Source organism: Gobius niger (genome assembly GCF_951799975.1).
Source record: "Gobius niger genome assembly, chromosome: 4".
NCBI lineage: Eukaryota > Metazoa > Chordata > Actinopteri > Gobiiformes > Gobiidae > Gobius > Gobius niger.
The window spans coordinates 40,239,965-40,259,544 of NC_136855.1; the positions used below are offsets into that span (position 1 = coordinate 40,239,965).

General features: G+C 44.9%; 1 protein-coding gene across 7 annotated transcripts in view; it reads right to left on the reverse strand.

The window, feature by feature from the left end:
- The window catches only part of neo1a (neogenin 1a), a 454,282-nt gene that overhangs the window by 164,760 nt on the left and 269,942 nt on the right, over nucleotides 1–19,580 (reverse strand). For all 7 annotated transcript variants that reach the window (XM_079554653.1, XM_079554651.1, XM_079554650.1 and 4 more), the window contains exons 3-4: nucleotides 18,029–18,304; nucleotides 12,781–12,931 (exon numbers count right to left, since the gene is read on the reverse strand). In XM_079554653.1, the coding sequence (XP_079410779.1) occupies nucleotides 12,781–12,931; nucleotides 18,029–18,304 (427 nt within the window). The remainder of the gene's footprint in view (nucleotides 1–12,780; nucleotides 12,932–18,028; nucleotides 18,305–19,580) is intronic.

A 19,580-nucleotide genomic window follows, 5' to 3' on the forward strand; every position in this document is an offset into this window, starting at 1 on the left:
GGAGTTTGAAAAGTAAAGCAAAGCAGTACTTGAGTATTGTGAGTGTCGAGTAACGGATACAGTGCTTTATGACATGGTAAAAACTCCACTTAAAGGGGGGGTATTATGCAAAATGGACTTTTTCAAGCTTTCCGTCATGTTATTCTGTCACTCCCTCATTAAAAACATGGCTGAAGTGTCGCCTTGGCACATTCACGTATTTCTGAGTCATCTGTAAAAACTCTGATGGCGGCCATTTTAGGGATAGGTTTGCCTGAGTCCTCCTAGGAACGCCCCCACCTCCTGGAGACGCCTCCGAGCTTTCGTCACCAGCCGAGTAACCGACCACTGCTCCTCAGCAGAACCCCCTCCCCACTGATGCCACAGACAGCGTGTGGAGGGGGCGTGTCTAAAGGCTCAGAGGTTTGTGACCTCTTAACTCCCGCCTGAACCCAGAGGATCTTTTTCCTCACGTCAACAGATCTTTTTTCCATCATTTTTTTTGTTGGGTATTCAAGTCATTTTTGTAACTTTTTTTGTAATTTCTTCAATTTTTTTAATCAATTTTTTGTCTTTTTTTTTTGGTCAAATTTTTATCCATTTTTTGTCATATTTTTGTAATTTTTTCTTCCATTTTTTAATCAAATTTTTGTCACATTTTTGTCGTTTTTTCTTCATTTTTTTAATCAATTTTTTTTATCAATTTCTTGTGACATTTTTGCCACTTTTTCATACATTTTTTGTCACTTTTTTGTCACATTTCCATCATTGTTTGTCGTCTCAGTTTTGTTGCTCTTTTCACAGCTTTTCCCCAGAAGCTTTTGGATTGGGGTCAAGCCAAACTGGAGAAAATGTGCTCGGTTCAGGCGGGAGTTAAGGGGTTAAAGAGACAGAGGCCTATTTCAAGACATTCACTACAGCCATTTTGAGAGAGACATTTTATACAAGGCAGTTATTCTAATTTACTGCATTTACAGACCAGCAGAAGGTTTGTCATCATTGTAGTGAGACATAGACTGGAGCTATGGGACTGAAAAAAGCAGAATACCCCCTCTTTAAGTGTAAACATATTTTTTAAAGGGCACAATGCACATGTCAACTAATGTAAATGATGAATAATGTATTGTATGTTAAAAAAAGGTTAAAAATCCCAATGCATCATGGGTCATTTTTGTGCAATACATCGCTTATCGCAGTATCGGCGGTCATTGTTATCGTATCGCCAAAGACATGCCAAAAGTGGAACTCAACACTTAAAGAGACTACATGCAAGTTGGTCATTTTATACTCACTACTGCCACCTCAGCTCATACGTGTAACTGCAGCTACTTTATTAAGCTCGTGCATGACGGCACTTCGGACCCGAATCAACACCTTTCTGAGTGACAGAGCAGGATTTTAGAGGCAGGGAAAATGTATCTATCCATTGTTAAACTCTGGATAGTCCCTTTAATCGAGTGCATTTCCTCCAGTTCAGCTTTACTCAAATCTAAAAGCTTCTCGACTGAAGTTTACAGACTATAGGCCAGAGTAACGTCTCATCTGAAGACCTACAAAAATTATCTAAACAGAACAGACATTGCGTATTTGTCACCTTTTTGTGGCTCTTTTGTCATGTTTTTCTCACTCTTTTGTAACATTTTCATTCTCGTTAGCGTCTAGTTATTGTTTTTATGCTTTTTTTTTAAACCAATCTGACCAGTACCTGGATAGACATTAGCGAATACTGCCTGTGTCTAAAGATGTTGCCTATGACGTCTCGTAAGTCCCCCGTTTTCTCCCCTCTATGAACAGCTACTCTCACTTGAAGGTAAACATCTTTGTGGGAGGCGCCCCCTCAGAGGAGCGCGTCGTACAGATCGTCATTAAAAGCCACGATGGGAACAAATGTGGACAAACACTGCCTTCTGGAACAAGGCCGTGGGAACCCAGGGTGCTGAAGGTGTGGCCAAAGACATGAAGCTGTCACACCACAGTGCATGGCTGAAGGCTCGTAGCTCCTCCTCCTCTCGCCGCACGTTCTTGTGTCTGAGCGAGCTGCTTATCAGATTGCACAGGGGTAATGACATCGACCGGCTCATTTTATGTTGAGATAAAACAGCCTCTTGCTTAGGAGCGAGCTTGTTTGGCAATAGGAGAACTGGAACGATCAGATCAGAGCAGTGAATTAAAAAAAGCAAAAACTTCAACACTGTTTCCCGACGTGGCGACACTCTCGAAAGCCCCCTGTGCGAGACGCGCTGAGGCTTGCACCGCGGCCATGATGAAATGTGAAATTAACAGGATTACTGGATTAGATGGAGCTGAGTGGGTAGCACCCCTGCCTTGTGTTACGACACTCCAGCGCCTCTCCCACTGTTCAAACTGTTCAGACGCGAGTGCGAGGGGAAGCCGAGCCAGATAACAACGCTTCAATCCCACCATCCCACCGCAGAAACAAACGCTCAATATCCGGAACACAACGGGGCCACGACGCGGGGAAAAAGATCAGGTTAGATCAGTGCTGTCGCTTTGAAATGAGAAGCTACACTGGTCAATAGAACAAACACGACCAAACTGCAGATCTGAAAGAGTTGAATATATTAAGATGATTCGGGTCGGGGCTCGTCGTGACAGTTATTATGATTTATCCTTCAAACTCCACGGTGTTTATCTGCTCGGGCTGCAACAAGTGGAAAAACAAACAAAAACCTGCTCCTGTGTCTGAAAAGACTCGTCGTAAAAGGGAGATTTCTTTCTTTTTATTGTCACTGAAGAAAGTCCGAGCAGGCGAGAGTCTCATTAGCTTTACAGTGACATGGTCTGGGCGAATAATCGATTTTTGATTGGCTGGATGATGTCCATTAAAAAGTGATAATGAACAAACAAAAACAAGCAAACAGGCCTCCAATGAACAGTTTCAGTTTGGAAAAGGAAAAGCGAGACACTGTAGGTCCATCCATCCATTTTTTTTTTTCTCCCGATCCACCCCCACCTCCTCCAGCTGTTCTGACCCCGAGGCGACACCAGGCCAGCTCGGGGACATAGTCCCACCAGCGTGTCCTGGGTCTTCCACGAGGCCTCCTCCCAATAGGACATGCCTGGAGGCGACCAGGAGGCATCCGGAACAGATGCTCTGGCCACTGTTCCGGGTAACTGAGCTTCTCACCCGATCTCGAAGGGTGAAGGAAACTCATTTCGGCCGCTTGTATTCACGATCTTGTCCTTTCGGTCATTACCCAAATCTCATGAACATAGGTGAGAGTGGGAACGTAAATCGATCGGTAAATCAAGAGCTTTGCCCCGACTCAGCTCCCTCTTCACCACGACAGACCGATAAATCATCTACAAAGAGCAGAGATGAGATCCTGAGGGTCCCAAACCGGACACCCTCTGACCGCTGGCTGCCTAAAAATTCTGTCCATAAAGACAATGAACAGAACCGGTGACAAAGGGCAGCCCTGTGGGAGCCCAACACTCACCAGGAACAGCACCGGACCCCATACTCCCGGAGCAGCCCCCACAGAGACCATTTAACTGTCTGTCTGCATCGTTATTTTATTTATTTATTATAAACATTTTTACAATGCCTTTCTTTCGCCTTCATGGCACTTTTTCATCACTTTTTCGTCTAAATTTTGTTGCTATTTTGACCATTTTTACCACGTTTTTTTGCCAAACTAAGGCTCGTGGTTTCGTCCGACTCTCCAAACACATGAAGACAATCAGAGAAACACCAGCCGGAGCTCAGACATCGCTCCACCCAGTTCTTAAGCCGCTTTTATAGCCGTTCGCGAGTCCCGCCACGCCCACGACCTGTCAAAAGCAAATCCCCCCCCAACCCCTCCATAACAACTTCACATTCCCCTCCTGTCCCGACCAAACAATCCGCCGGTGAAATATTGCTCAATTTCTGCCGAGCTTATCGCCTAAAAGCTCGGGAAATATAGGCAACAATTTTTCAAAGGGGTCTCGACAAGCAGCTGTTAGCGCCGCCATCGATCACGCCGCCGCATCAAAGCGCTTCAGGAGAGCGGGATGACGACGTGGACGGGTGATATTAGGAGGGAGAGGGGTCCCGACAGGCGAGCGGCAAACGAACCACCACACATCACAGGGAAGACTTTAGGAGGGACGCCTTTCACTGCTTTAAGGGGAACGTGAGAATGTGCGTATTAAATATTCATCCGGGAGAGTCTTTATATACGGCGAAGGTGGTAAAGAAGCGCCATTTTATTCAAGAGGAACCAAAAAGCAAAGCACGAGCAAAAGAACCTCAGCCCCTATTAGGCAAGGCAAGTTTATTTGTAGAGCACAATTCATACACAAGGCGATTCAAAGTGCTTCACAGTCGCATAAATACAAGAAAACAAATACAATCAATAAAAACAGCAACATAGAACTAATCAATTACAGTAAGACGCAAGAGTGTAGATAAAATACCTTCAGTTATATGCATCGCTCTGTCTTGAGCTTTATTTCACTCTGTCTTGAGCACTAGTGGTCATACCGCCTTTGCTCTGCCCAATCCCGTCAGACCTCGGAAGCTACACTGCAAAAAGTACCCTCCTAAAAACAAGGAAAAAAATCTTAAAATAAGACGTTTTGTCTTGTTTGAAGGAAAAAATTCTGCCAATGGGGTCGGCGTTTTTTTCTTGCTAAGAATTCTTATTTCTAGAATATTTTTCTCATCATTAAACAAGAAAGAAACACTAAATTTAAGCAAATAAAGCTAGAATTAAGCAAAATGTCCTCAGAAGATGGAATAATTTAAGGAAAACATTCTTATTTAGTGAAAAATTGTGGGTATTTTACTTAAATGTTGCTTGATTTAAGCAAAATGTTCTAAATTACACACATTTTTGAGCAAAATGTTCTTAATAAATACTAATATTTCAGGAAAGTATTGCCCGGGGACCCGCCTCCATGATGTGGAGCCAGGCTGATGGTCAGAATCACCTGCTGGAGGATTCACCTATTGTACATGTTTTTAGTGGTAGGGGAAACATACACAGACACGGGGAGAACATGCTCCACACAGAAAGGCCCCGTCCTGGTGGGAATCGAACCCGGGACCTTCGAGCTGTGAAGCTGAGGCTCTAACCGCTGTGCCACCGAGCCGCCCACTTAAAGAATGGAATGTTTTATCTCTCTGTGAGAATCAGTTCTTACATTAAGAGTTGTTGATCTTAGTTTTTCTTTGTCTAAAGTTGAAGAAGATTCAAAAAGTTATTCTTTCTTGTTACAAGAAAAATGATCATGTTTTTAGCAAATTTATTTGAACAAGAAATGGCTAGATTTTATTTCTTAAAACAAGATTTTTTTTCTCAAGAAAACTTTGCTCGACAAAACATTATTACTTTTTAGGGAAAAAATAAGAACTTATTTCTTAAAGTTAGACAGGAAGGGCCTGGTCGGTACTTGGATGGGAGACCGTTTGGTAACACCAGGAAGCAATGTAGTGAGTGAGTGGTTGTCGCAGACTGGTTGCCTCGCTTCCGTCAGTCTACCCCAGGGCAGCTGTGGCTACAATAGTAGCTTACCACCACCGGGTATGGAGTGAATGAACAGTGCAATGTAAAGCGTCTTTGAGTGTCCAGAAAAGCACTATATAAAACCAATGCATTATTATTATTATTTTTAAGTCTTGTTTTGACTCACTCTGTCTTGACACTATTTCACACATTATTAAAAGGGCAAAATGGCGGGAAGCCCCGAACTCGAGGAGTGGGCGGAGCCTCCACAGACCTCCAGAGCCTCTGGAGCCAGTCAATGTACTGAAAATGCTTCCAAATGTCAGACTAATAAACAAAAACTAGCTTGGTTAAAAATATTTCACCTCCCCCAGCGTGGGACGTGGGTCAAAGCGGTTTTTAGAAAAAGAAACACTCTTTGGAGCCAGGCTTTTAAGCTGTTCTTTGGGCGTTTGAAGTCCCATTAGAATCAACGCTCCTAAGTGTCACTTGGAGCTGCCCCCGGGAGGGAGAGCGTGAGGGCCGGTCCCGTTCCTTTCTGAAATAATAAAAGTACTCCTTATTACGCCTCATTCCTGCCTCCTGCAGATTCACATCTTGTTGCTATAGTTTGAAGCAACTTTTAAAGCCATGATCAGTGTTGGGAAAGTTCATTTTCTACATGAACTAGTTCAAAGTTCAGGTCACAAATTTCAAAAGGAACTAGTTCCTTCATAGTTCCAAAAATGAACTAGTTCATAGTTGGTGAAAAAGGTAAGAAGTTATTTCCCCTCTCAGGGAAATATTTTTAAATTCCATATTTTAAAGCAACAATCTGAAGTATTTTGAGATGCATTTTTGCCAACCTTGGGGGAGCTGGAGAAAGTTGACTTCAGCCACGAGTCAAACATATTATGGCCTCACTTAGTGTTAAAGCTCTGTCATGTCAGCCCGTCACTTAGTGGAAAATGAAGCTACAAATATTCAATTGCATTTGTGTTAATTTGGTAAATTAATCATGTGAATCAAATTGTTTTAGGAGCTATTTTGAAGCCTAGTTAAAAAACTCCACGTTGTGGCTTTATGTACAGCAGGGGTCACCAACCTTATTTCAGCTGAGGGCTACTTTAAGAGCATTAAGTTGTTCGAGGGCGACCAGTTAAAAACAAATCCTAAAGACTTAAACGTACACTGTTCACTTATAGGATATTGACCCCATATTATATTAAAATAGCTTTATTTTAAACTCATACTGAGTCACAAGAACTGAAATAACTGTAATTTTAAGAATTAGATTCAAGAAAATTAAGTGTTTTACACTTTAGAAAAAGTCCCAAGGGCTACTGGACACGCCCCAAAGGGCCCCTGGGTGCCCGCGGGAACCACGTTGGTGACCCCTGCTGTAAATGGAAACTCGCTTCGTAACCTCACACTGTGGCTGCTCGGGGGCACCGTGTGGACCCGCTGGTCACCGGTGCCAGGGCCATAAACAGCAGAGTTCACCACCACAGAACTGGACACAGTCGGGCCGTTGGCGCGGGGGCGGAGCGAGCGCGAGCTACACCCTGGACCCGCCAGAGTTTAGAGCCGCTGGTAAACTCTGACGGCGCGGCAAGGTTTTATGATTACATTCACTGATCTGCGTCTTAAATCACAGATAATCTCGCACCATATTGAACAAACGTAAAAAGAACGGAAATGCCGTTCACAGACACCAGAATGAACGCGTTCATGGTTTCGTTCATCAGGCAGTAACACAGTAACATCAGGCAGTTCAGTTCGCCCAAAATATGAACGCGTTCTACACTGGCCGTGATCCATTCAAACCTGTCATATCTGTAACATGTTGTTCTTAAAGGTTGAAGGGCGGGCTGGGGCGGGTTAGAAACTGCTCCAAACGCATTCCCCATGAGCTTTAAAAACCCCGGTCCACCAAAGCCCCCCCCTTCCTCCCCCCTCCTGCAAAGCCCCCCCCCCTCCCTCCAGCAAAGCCCTGGTGAAGAAGCACCAGCATAAACGGATCACTTGGCGATACAGTCGAGCCTCCTCCGGTCTCGTCTCCTGTCGATCCCTCTGTTTGTGCTCAGCCTCAAAGCCCAATTAGCCGCTCCTCGCCGTCCGCCTCCCCCCTTTAACGCCGCTCCTCGCCGTCCGCCTCCCCCCCTTTAACGCCGCTCCTCGCCGCTCGCCTCCCCCCCCTTTAACGCCGCTCCTCGCCGTCCGCCTCCCCCCTTTAACGCCGCGCCGCCTTTAATTGACGCCGGGCTGTGTCGTCTCCGTAAAGCGGCGGCTCGGAGGGACCAAAGACGCTCCCGGAGAAGAAAGCCCAACTTCCACCGCTCTTCCTTTTAATCGTCAATGTCACATTCAATCAAAGGAACGGTGCGTAAAGTGTTGGGGCCGAGGCGGGGCGTGCGGGGGGGGGGGGGGGGGGGGGGGGGGGGGGCTGTTGAGAGAGCAGCTAATTACCGCGGCGGGGGCCCTCGGGGGGTGGTCCGCGGCGCGATACTGTTTTGTAATTAATAGAAGCTTGATTAATCAGATTCTTGCGAGCCGGGTCCCCGCGGAGGTCAGCCACACCAGCGGACGCTCGGGACGGCGGGGGAGAGTTTTCAGCACAAAGAGGAGATTACTGAGAGCGAAGAGCCCACTATACTGACTTTTCACAGCTAGTCATGAGTTGATTTACTCATTTACATTTCCTTAAGTAAAGTAGGCAACAAGTTCTATCAGAATTGAACAGATGCCATTTTATTATTTACTATTTTTAGTCACTGGGTTAGTTTTTCAGATGAATATAGGCATAAAACGGAGTAAGAATTGCCAGAAGTGTTAGCGGCTAGTTAGCAACATTAGCAACTTAAGCAACATTAGCAACTTAAGCAACATTAGCAACATTAGCAACTTAAGCAACTTAAGCAACATTAGCAACATTAGCAACTTAAGCAACATTAGCAACTTAAGCAACATTAGCAACATTAGCAACATTAGAAACTTAGGCAACATTAGCAACTTAAGCAACATTAGCAACATTAGCAACATTAGCAACTTAGGCAACATTAGCAACTTAAGCAACATTAGCAACATTAGCAACTTAGGCAACATTAGCAACTTAAGCAACATTAGCAACTTAGGCAACATTAGCAACTTAAGCAACATTAGCAACATTAGCAACTTAGGCAACATTAGCAACTTAAGCAACATTAGCAACATTAGCAACTTAAGCAACATTAGCAACTTAAGCAACATTAGCAACATTAGCAACATTAGCAACATTAGCAACTTAAGCAACATTAGCAACATTAGCAACATTAGCAACTTTAGCAACTTTAGCAACTTAAGCAACATTAGCAACATTAACAACTTTAGCAACTTAAGCAACATTAGCAACATTAACAACTTTAGCAACATTAGCAACATTAGCAACATTAGCAACATTAGCAACATTAGCCTGTATGTTGTAAACACTGTAGCGCTAACAACATTAGCTCTGGTTAAATCCAGCTCAGACTCTGGTTTAGGGAGTGTCGTCTGTAATAAAGTCAGCTCTATGTGGATTATTGGATTAACACTAAACTATTCTCCAGTTTGTTGCTGTTTTCTCTCCTCGGTGGAGCTGCTCCTGTGAGCGCCGGACACACGTCAGGTGGTGTCGGCTTCTGGTATCGGGACCTCATTAATGAGTATGTGGTATCAGCTTGATGCCCAATACTGGTATCGGTATTGATGCATCCCTACAAAAAGTAACAAGAAAGCGGAAAACATGGCAACAAAGAGAGGAAAAAGATCCGTTTTGTAGGTCTTAGCTTTCAAATGAGGCGTTACAGAAGCTTACAGACTGAGATATGTTCTTAGACCAGTATTTCTCAACCACTGTGCCGTGGCACACTAGTGTGCCAGGAGATATTGTCTGGTGTGCCGTGGGAAATTATCCAATTTCACCTTATTGGTATGAAAAGATATTTTTTGAAGACAAATTAATTATCATCTTCAAATAATGTGCTGTTATTGAGTCTCTGAAAACGGAAAACGTGGAAGAGCTTGGTCGCTTCTATCTTGACCTGTTTTGGAGCTACAGAGGAGAGAGGGAGAGGCTAAATGCTAACGCCGTCTGCGTTTACGTGACTAAGGACACGCGTGACGACCAGACAGGTCCACATGAACTCGTCTAAGCTCAGGTAAGAACATGTCTCAGTCTGTACAAACGGTGGCCTGTTCCTCCTTCATTATTCAGGGTAAAGCTGAAGGGTAAGAGGTTAAAGGGTTATTATGCAGCACATGTAGTGAAGTATAAAGTCAGAAGACGAGTGAAGGAAGAGTTCTTGTGCCCCACGAAGTGAAAACAGAGGCGACGGGGCCGACATTAAGTCTGTTTGGAAGAACAAATGAAGAAAACACTGCGGCAAACCGAAGGCGGTGGAGGTCACGGGGGGGTAAAGCTCTCACACTTTCCCTCCGCGACCTCACAGTTAATTCCGTCTCCCTCATCGCTGCAGATTTAGATGAATGGGGCTTGTTTTTGGGGGGACCGCAAAAGTTGAAAGCCATTACTCCCGAGGACCTGCGGCGAGGTAAACAAAGCGCATTCTTAATTGGGCTAAAATCAAACTCCGGAGGTTACTCCCGAGGGGGGGTGGGGGGGGATTCTGCAGCTGTGGAGCCGGAGCTAATGAGATCCAGCGGAGGGGAGAGCACAGTCGATGTGACGCTCCCTCCTGGCCCTTCATTTGCGGACGGATTCGAGAGAGAGGCTATTTCATGTGACCCCCCCCCCCTCCTCCCCAGGCCCTCGGGGCAGCGGCGGTGGACAGGTACGGGCACCTTGGGGAGAAGCCGAGCGACTTGAAGGCCCCGAGGCTGCGAACGGTGAGGCCCGTTAGAGTGTCTGTGAGAGGGGGATGTTGGAAGTGCTCAGGTTTGAGAGATCGCAGTGTAAAGGCTGCTGGGTAATGCAGGATTCGGGATATCAGGCGGTCGAGATTTTGAGCCAGTTTTTCTCCCGTAACATCAGAGGTTTAGTGTCAGAGTGAAAGAATGTTTTGGTTTATACAGACGCCGATTGTGGATCAGTTTCTGTTTGAGTGAGTGAACTCTGAAACCCCACACACATGACACCACAGGGGGAGCTTTACAGCGGAATGGCTTTATGTAAAGGTCAGCACACACTACACGACTTTTCTAGTCTTAACCGATTTTATATAGAATGGGGGGTCCACACTACATGACTGTGTTTGTGAGCGCGGGATAACGTGTGTGTCCCGATTGGTCAACGGTGTCAACAATGTCACAACACCGCAGTGCTAGCTTACTGCTACTACGAAGCTTCAACTGGGCTATAGTTCTGTCACATGGAGATAAAAGTCGGCGACAGGAAGAAGCGGGACGTGTTTCAGTGGATTTAATAAGAAAAGGAGACGGGCGTCAACCTCAGGATGGAAGAGACGGAGGAGAAAGAGGGGAGGCTAGTCACCGTTAGCCGTCGTTAGCAGCGAGGTGAAGCTAAACAGTTCGTCTCTAAACTCAGTAAGAGCCGCTAAACTGTGTTCGTGGTTGAAATATAGCTGGAAAAGGTGGTTGTGGTGAACTTTTGGTGATATAAAGTCGTGCTGTTTCGTGTGTGGGGCTGTGGCCATGAAATGAGTTGTTTGTGCCGCTGGTTTAACAGAGAAGTGAAAAAAGGAGGCGCGGCGGTGTTTTTCTGTCTTTATATCACTCTGTCATTCACATTTGTGTCGGTAAAATCACCCGCGTTTCTCCCGTGCGTCCAAAATCGGGCTTAAAAATCAAACATGTTTGATTTCCTACGACCTATTGTCACTCCCAGAGAGGTGAGAACAGCCCAAATGTTTAGAGGCCGATTCCTCTCTTTGACATATTTCCAGTTTGTAAATTCAACTCGCCACATCTTCACATATGATCAGATTTCCGTGTGTCCTTTGTTGGAAACTTTGGAGTCGACACTTTCACAGGCTCTGTCCCGCTCAAAACGCCCCAAAACCCAGGTGATGGGTCAGATTTATCATTTTGTTTCTGTGAAGCAGCAAAAGCTATTTTTACCAGAATTTCCAAGCTGCAAAGACAGGAAGTGACACAGATTTCCCATTTGCCTCTAACTACGCCACTTCCTGTCAGCGTCCAATGAGGAAGTGAAATTATAAACACAAAAATGTCCAAACTAAAGGAAACGACGCACCAGTGTACCTTAAAGAACTCATCCATAGCCACAATCCAACCAGACATCTCCGCTCCTCTGACAGCCACCAACTCCAGGTCCCCAAGACTAAACTCTATGGGAGACTATGGGGCCTTCCAGACTGTGGGATGCCCTCCCCCAACCATCTGAGGGCGCCACAGTCTATTGAGGTTTTTAAGGCGAGACACTTTAGGTGAAAGTATTGATGTTTCCCGCAGTGGTGGAAATGGAGATTTGTATCTGTTTTCCTTTACATCTTAGTTTTCATGTCAGATATAAAAATGATGATGTTTATTTGATGATGTTTTGTCTGCGAGGTGGGGGCGACCCGGAAGTAGAAAGGCCGTCTTTCCCGCGGGTTTTCATTCATAAATATTGACAGATTTGACATCCACGTGTCCTGCTAAGGGGCCCCGTGATGACGCTTTCACCCAAATATGGTGTTTTTCCTCCTACGAGACGCTGGAGCGGAAAAGTGGAAGAACGGGCCGAGCATGCGCACTCGCTACAAAACTTCAGGGCTGGTTTTCTCTGAATGAGAGAAGCCGCACTCGGGCAGAGCCTGAGCCCTTATAGAAGCTCCCACAGACTCCACACTTTACAGGCTGAGACACAACAAGGTTTAGAAGGTTTTTTCAGAGGGATTTTTTAATATCTAATTCCTAGCCTGATTTATTCAGCTTTGAAACCAAAAAAGCAGGCGGAATTTGAGTTTTTACAGATTTTTTCACTGATGATTAGTTTATTGAAAAACTAAACAAAATATCCAAAATCCCCTCAGAAAAAAATCTTAGTTACTAATATGTCAATAAAATAAAACCATAACATTTAATCTGGCTCAATTCATTATTTTGATTTCGCCCAAAATATAGGCAATTTTGGCCATTTTAATGCTCAAAATGCCTTATTTTTATGTGAAAACATAAAATGACAGAAAAAATGCAATACAATTTTTTATATCTGTAATGTTCAGCAAAAGTTTCAAATTGATATCTCTACATTTATTCTTTTTCCCTATTCACCTGCAGTGTCTCGCCTTAAAAGTAAAGTAAAGACTCAGAACTCCATGCGCTCTCCTCACTGAATCCACAAATCTGCCCCGTCCCCCCTCAAGGCCTCCCGTCCGGCGGCCATTTTCCCCCTCGCCAGCACAGACGCGACGTGCGGGATCCTCACCTCTCCTCGACGGGCTTGTCTCCGAACGTCCAGCGGACCGCGGGGCTGGGGAAGCCGCTGACCACGCAGGGCAGCAGGACGGTGGAGCCCAGGGCTTTGGTGACGGGGCCGGGCTGCAGCACGAACGCCAGCGCCCGCTCCTCCGCGCTCTCTGCAAGACAAAGCAGTCAGGGGTTTGAAATGTGATGATGAACTCACCCAAGACGTAAACACTTTGATCAGAGCGTCCTGGATCTTTAACCTTCTCTCTCATGCACAGATGGACTCGACAGGGACTTTAACTTTCACACGAGGGAGGAACGTTCAGTCATGATTTGAGCTCAGACGTCCTATTATTAGCAGTGCTGTGGAGGGGGGGGGAGTCGTAGGTTGAAGACAGTACGAGGAGCACCCAAACAAAGCCAAACAAACATGGCTGTAGGCGGAACACGCAGCTGCTGCTTCTTAATGAGCTCCAGAAAAACAAACCAGGAGAAAAAAACACTTTTATATTGATTTATCTTGACTTTATATTTATAAAAAGTATAGGTTTTACTAATGCGGTTCATGGGTGTGTGGCGAGATCGACGAAAGTGAACTTAATCTAAAACCAAAAACAATCCTTTACGCTGCTCAACTCGAGCTTCTGCAAACTTTTTACCATTTTTCTTCTATACGAAATGGTGCAGAGCTACTTATTCTTTACTTGAGTAATAAAATATTCGGAGCACGCCCTGGACAGTTAGCTGCAGAGATTATATTTTGTCACAAAGAAAGAAAATGAGGGTTTCCCGTCGCAGATTAAGTGTTTTTAGAGACTCTCTAATACACCTTATGTGTGGTTTTGTAGCTCTGTGATGAACAGAAGTGAAATAAGTGACGATCAAAAACTTCACGATCTGCACAGTTTATATATTATTGCGTTCCTTTCTTTTCTTTTGAGTCTGAGGGGGCGTGGTGTTAGTCTGAGGGGGCGTGGTGTTAGCTTCACATGGAAAGATCGAAACAGTTGATACAAAATTGATACAAGAACGACTGAGAAACATCCTGTTAAAGGGATGTTTCAGGATGTTTGACATAGGGCCTCATTTCCTCGTTATCCAGAGTGTTGCTGATTTCTGGAGATATTTTTTTGTGTAATTCATGCAGTTCTTATGTTTGAAGAGTTTCGTGGCGCTAGGCTAATGCTAGGCTAGTGCATGTCTATGGTATCAGCTAGCCTGCATTAAAAACAGTGTGACCCACAGAGCACCTGAGGCAAATCACTTATAACACCAGACTAACCATATACATGTCTGTGTCGATGGAATCATGTTTGGAATATAACTGACCTGCATCACATGAATGATCGCATTTTGAGGGACTATTTTCTAGCAGATCACTCCGCCGCCGCGTAGCTTATACAACCACGAAGCTGATGCTGCTCAAATATAAGTTATTTTAAATGCAAAATGGTTAAAATGATTCTATGGACACAGACATTTATATGGTTAGTCTGGTGTTATCAGTGATTTGCCTCAGGTGCTCTGTGGAGCGGGTCACACTGTTTTTAATGCAGGCTAGCTGATACCATAGACATGCACTAGCCTTGCACTAGCCTAGCGCCACGAAACTCTTCAAACATAAGAACTGCTTAAATTACAAACAAAAATATCTCCAGAAATCAGCAACACTCTGGATAACGAGGAAATGAGGCCCTATGTCAAACATCCTGAAACATCCCTTTAAAGTCTTCAATCCGAGAACCAGGATGTTTAAAACCGAGATATTTAGGCATTTGTCTCTTTACATAACGTTAGTGTCAGAGGAGAGAGGAGTTAATCAGAAAGGAGAGAGTTTCATAAAACACCCGTTATCTCCGAATCTAGAAAAAAATCTGTGATTTTGATCAAAACCAGCCTCTGTTTAGCTTAGATTTCTCAGGAACTGAGGCACATAGAATAAACTGTTTTCACCTACGGAGAGTTTAGAGTCCCATGTGTGATGAGTCCATAGCTATAACAGAACACGCTGTGGGGCTGAAAATATCATCTGGATTGTTGGCACTCAATGTGTTAATACAAAGTGATTGCAGATTAACTACATCACCTGCAGCACAAAGAGAAATGAATATGATGCTTATGAATCAAATTAGTGAAACGATCCATCATGTGTGACATGAGGCACCGCAGACACTCATGACATGTGAGGTTTGATATATTGAGGCAGGAAAACATAAACAATATTACTACACTGCATAAAGTATTTAACTAGATCAGTATAAACATCTCAATTTGAGCACAATAATCCACATTTTAGCTGTTTTGACTGGTTAAGAAGTTGTTGGGCATTTGTCCTGGATTATTTCACTTGTTCTGAGATGTTTCTGACTCGTTTTCGATACATTTCGTCCTTATTTCAGGTCATTTTCTTTGCCAATGGGGAAAGAAAGTTGGTCTTATCTCATTGGCGATTTTACTTTCTTATTTCAAGCGAGATTTACCCTAGAACTGGTCTGAAATGTCCTCAAACAAGCAAAGCAAACTCGGTCCGATCAGGAAAAGTGTCTAAATGAGTGAAAACCGCTCAAAACAAGAAATATTTCCTCAATTCAAGTCATTTAAGCCAATGCTTCATAATCACTTTATGCAGTGTATAGACCGACTGATGTCACTGAAGCATAAAAAATAAAAAATAAAAGACACAAAGAAACACAATTAACTTGAAACTGTTCAGGTAAAAATGAAGGGAAATGTAAATAAATACACTGAATATCCTAAAAATATACAGTTATTGTGTGGTTTATTGGCCGATAAGTGGATAATTATGGTGCCAGGCTCTTAGCTGTTGGGCCGTTGAGCCTGTGAAAAGATCCTGCCGTCCTCACAGCTGACACGGTGAAAAGTGAAAGAGCTTTATGCGCCGGAGCACACGCCGCTCCTCCGACACGCCGCCGCGCCGTCGTTCGAGGACACATAAAAAGATAACGCTCCCACCGGGCTCTTGTTGCCGCTGATTTACGGGCGCTAATATCTCGGCCGTGCTGCGGGAGCCGGCGCTTAACAACTCGGTAAATAAAAGCAGCAGCGAGGGGGCCGGCGCAGACGCAGCCACAGAGGAATCCGGTCCGCTGAGTTACTGCGGGGACATAACAGGCGTCCCCGGAGACCAGCGCCGCCGCCGCCGAATATCTGCCTCCGGGGCCGCGAAGTGGAACAACGGGAACACGCCGAGACACGCTGTACGTACACGCCAAGGAAACACGAGACACGCTGTACGTACACGCCAAGGAAACAATGTGCTTCTGTGGCACTTTCACCGTCATTCACGAAGCCCGGGGAAGATGGAAGACCAAAGACGTGAGGCGAGTGCGGATCAATAACATTTAGTTTGCTAATTTTTTACCAGTCTCTACTATAGGGCTGCACAAACCGAGATGTTCTGGTTGTTAGGGCTCGGTGCCATTAACACAATGAGCGCCAACAATCCAGAGCATTTTTCATGATATTTGTAGCACCGCAGCGTGTTCTATGTTGTAGTTATGGACACATGTGGCTCGTTTGAAAGGTGAGACTCTAAGCTCTCTGTAGGTGAAAACTGTTTAAATCCACGTGCCTCGGCTCCTGAGAAATCTAAGCTAAACAGAGGCTAGTTTTTTCTAGAAACTGAGATAATCAGTGTTTTATGAAACTCTCTCCTTCCTGATTAACTCCTCTCTCCTCTGACACTAACGTTATGTGAAGAGGAAAATACCTAAATATCTCAGTTTCAAGTCAATTTTCAACGACGACATTGTTGACATGTTTTGAAACACGCGTGTTCTCGATCTCCTTTCATGGCGTGTGCATTTAAACAGCCTGGTTCTGGATTGAAGACTTTAACAGGATGTTTCTCAATCGTCCTTGAACCGATTTTAACCATTTAAAAACTCAGAGAAACGTTAAAATCTCATCAGACTAACACCACGCCCCCTCAGACTAACACCACGCCCCCTCAGACTAACACCACGCCCCCTCAGACTAACACCACGCCCCCTCAGACTAACACCACGCCCCCTCAGACTAACACCACGCCCCCTCAGACTAACACCACGCCCCCTCAGACTAACACCACGCCCCCTCAGACTAACACCACGCCCCCTCAGACTAACACCACGCCCCCTCAGACTAACACCACGCCCCCTCAGACCAACAAAAGAAGTTTTTGATCATAATTTATTTCACTTCTGTTTATCACAGAGCTACAAAACCACATGAGGTGTATTAGAGTGTGTAGTTTGGTAGTTAAAAAAACAACAACGCAAAAAACGAGTTTTTCTGTTTTTGGCACTAAATGTATTAAAGGAACAGGCCACTGTTTCTCAATGCTGAGATATGTTCTTACCTGAGCTTAGACGAGTTGATGCTCAACTGTCTGGTCTTGTCAGTCACGCAAAATGACCAAACATGTTGTTAGCATTTAGCCTCTCCTCCTCTATGGGGCCAAATGGTTACATGAGTAGTTACACGATCCACGTCTTGTTACACAAAAATAAATATGTCGATTTTCTAAGCAGATAAAAAGGGGAACTATATTGTGAGGCGTAATAACACCTTAGGAGCACTTCGACGTCTGCGCAGTAGCATCTTCACTTTACTGCTTTAGGGGAAACCTGGAAGTGCTCGGTCGCTTCTAACTTCACCCCCGTTTGGCCCCATAGAGGAGGAGAGGCTAAATGCTAACAAGATCTTTTTGTGTGACTGACAAGACCAGACAGTTAAGCATCAACTCCTCTAAGCTCAGGTAAGAACATATCTCAGTGTGGAGAAACCGTGGCCTGTTCCTTTAAACAACACCAGTCTGGTATCAGGAAAAAGGTTTAGGCACTACTGGTATTGAAAGCATTAAAGTATTGAAAGCAGAAATTGAAAAAATATCTATCTTTAGATCTAAGTTTTGATGCTGCTGGTACAGGGACAGCCTTAAAGGGAGTGAGTAGGTTTTTAAATAAATACATCTTATTTCTGCACCATTTTATTCTCGTTTTCCCAATTTCTCCCCCTCATTTTTGCTCATATCTTAATACTGATATACTCCACATTTCCCCTCATTAGTCTCAATTCTTTTCACACATTTCTTGACGTTGGAGATGTTTCCGTCTTTCTCGTGTGTAAATGTTTCTACACTGTTAAAAATCTACCATATCTAGATTAGTTTAAATGCCACAAATTGAGTAATTAAACAAAAGAGCAACAAAAACATTCCAGAGAAGCAACGATCACACAGTAAAAACTCGTGACTATAACCGTACCCGTCTGCACCGTGAGCTGGGCCTCGTCGCTGGCCTTGGACGTCCCGGCGCTCTCCACCACGCAGCGGTACAGCCCCGCGTCCGCCTCCGAGGCGTTGCTGAGCACCAGGGCCCCGGACGCCAGCTGCACCAGGCGGCCGCTCGGCTCCAGGGGCTGCCGGTCCTTCTCCCAGCGGCTGAAGGGCACCAGGTCCGAGTTCACCTCGCAGCTCAGGACCGCGCTGTCCCCCACGCGCACCACGGCGGCCGCGGGCTGGCTCGCGAACCTCGGCATCCCTGGAAGACACGAGGGGAACAGGGCTTTACTGACCTGGGCTTCAGGGGGAGGGGACATTTACCATATATGGTCATGTTCAAAACAGCCAGAGGGAAAACGTCACCATTACTTTAACAAACGCTGAATTATGAATATGTTTCTACTAAATGAAGATACAAAGACATGGAGAGGAGCAAAGAGGTTCAACAGTCCATAGATACTTAAAAAACTGACAATGCAAACCAGGAAGTTGAGGTTAGCTTCATGCTATATATGCTACATTAGCAACAAGGGCTGTTTTTCGCTTCTACTGAACAACCTGGTGTGAAAAACATCCAAATGTGCCTGATTTTGGCTCGACGTTATTGTTATGTCATAAATATGTTTAAATATGTTCATAGTCCGCCAGAAAAAGACCAAGAAGAGGGAAAAATTGTGATTCCTATAGATACAGACGGCTTCTCTGGATTCGCCCATATATGGTAATGTTTGAAAACAGTTAAGCGGGAAAATAAGGAGAAAAATTATTCAAAAAATACTTTAACAAATGCTGAATTATGAATATAGTTTCTACTAAATAATGATACAGAGACATGGAGAGGAGCAAAGAGGTTCAACAGCCCATAAATACATAAAAAACTGACAATGCAAACCAGGAAGCTGACGTTAGCTTCATGCTATCTATGCTACATAAGCAACAAGGGCTGTTTTTCGCTTCTACTGAACAACCTGGTGTGAAAAACATCCAAATGAAGCCGATCCACTGCACGAAATCTTCCGTAATCCAAACAAAGTCTGACATGGAGAACCACCTGAAGGCGCGCCAGCAGCGGGACCCGCACCGCAGTTTGAGGACCACTCCACCAGACCCCTGTGACACGGGCCCGGGTCACATGAACATCTGACAGCCACTCGGCGCGGCGTTTAGAGCTCGTTAGCGCGGCGCCATATTGGGAGCGACATCTTGCCATCCATATTCACAATCTGAAGTGTGTGCGTGTGTGTGTGTGTGTGTGTGTGTGTGTGTGTGTGTGTGTGTGTGTGTGTGGGGGGGGGGGGGTCGGGGTTTACAAAAGACACACTTAGCGACCGACCCAATCCCTCCTCCTCTGTGCCGCGAATGCTAATTAGCCGCTCGCTAATTTAAAAAACGACCAAATCCGCCGGCTGTTGCGTTTAACCCGACACACACAGGCTGAGGTTATTAATGTGGGATATGGACGTGCAGGAGGCTCCAGCTCTCACACAGTCACACAGTCAGACAGTCAGACAGTCAGACAGTCACACAGTCACACA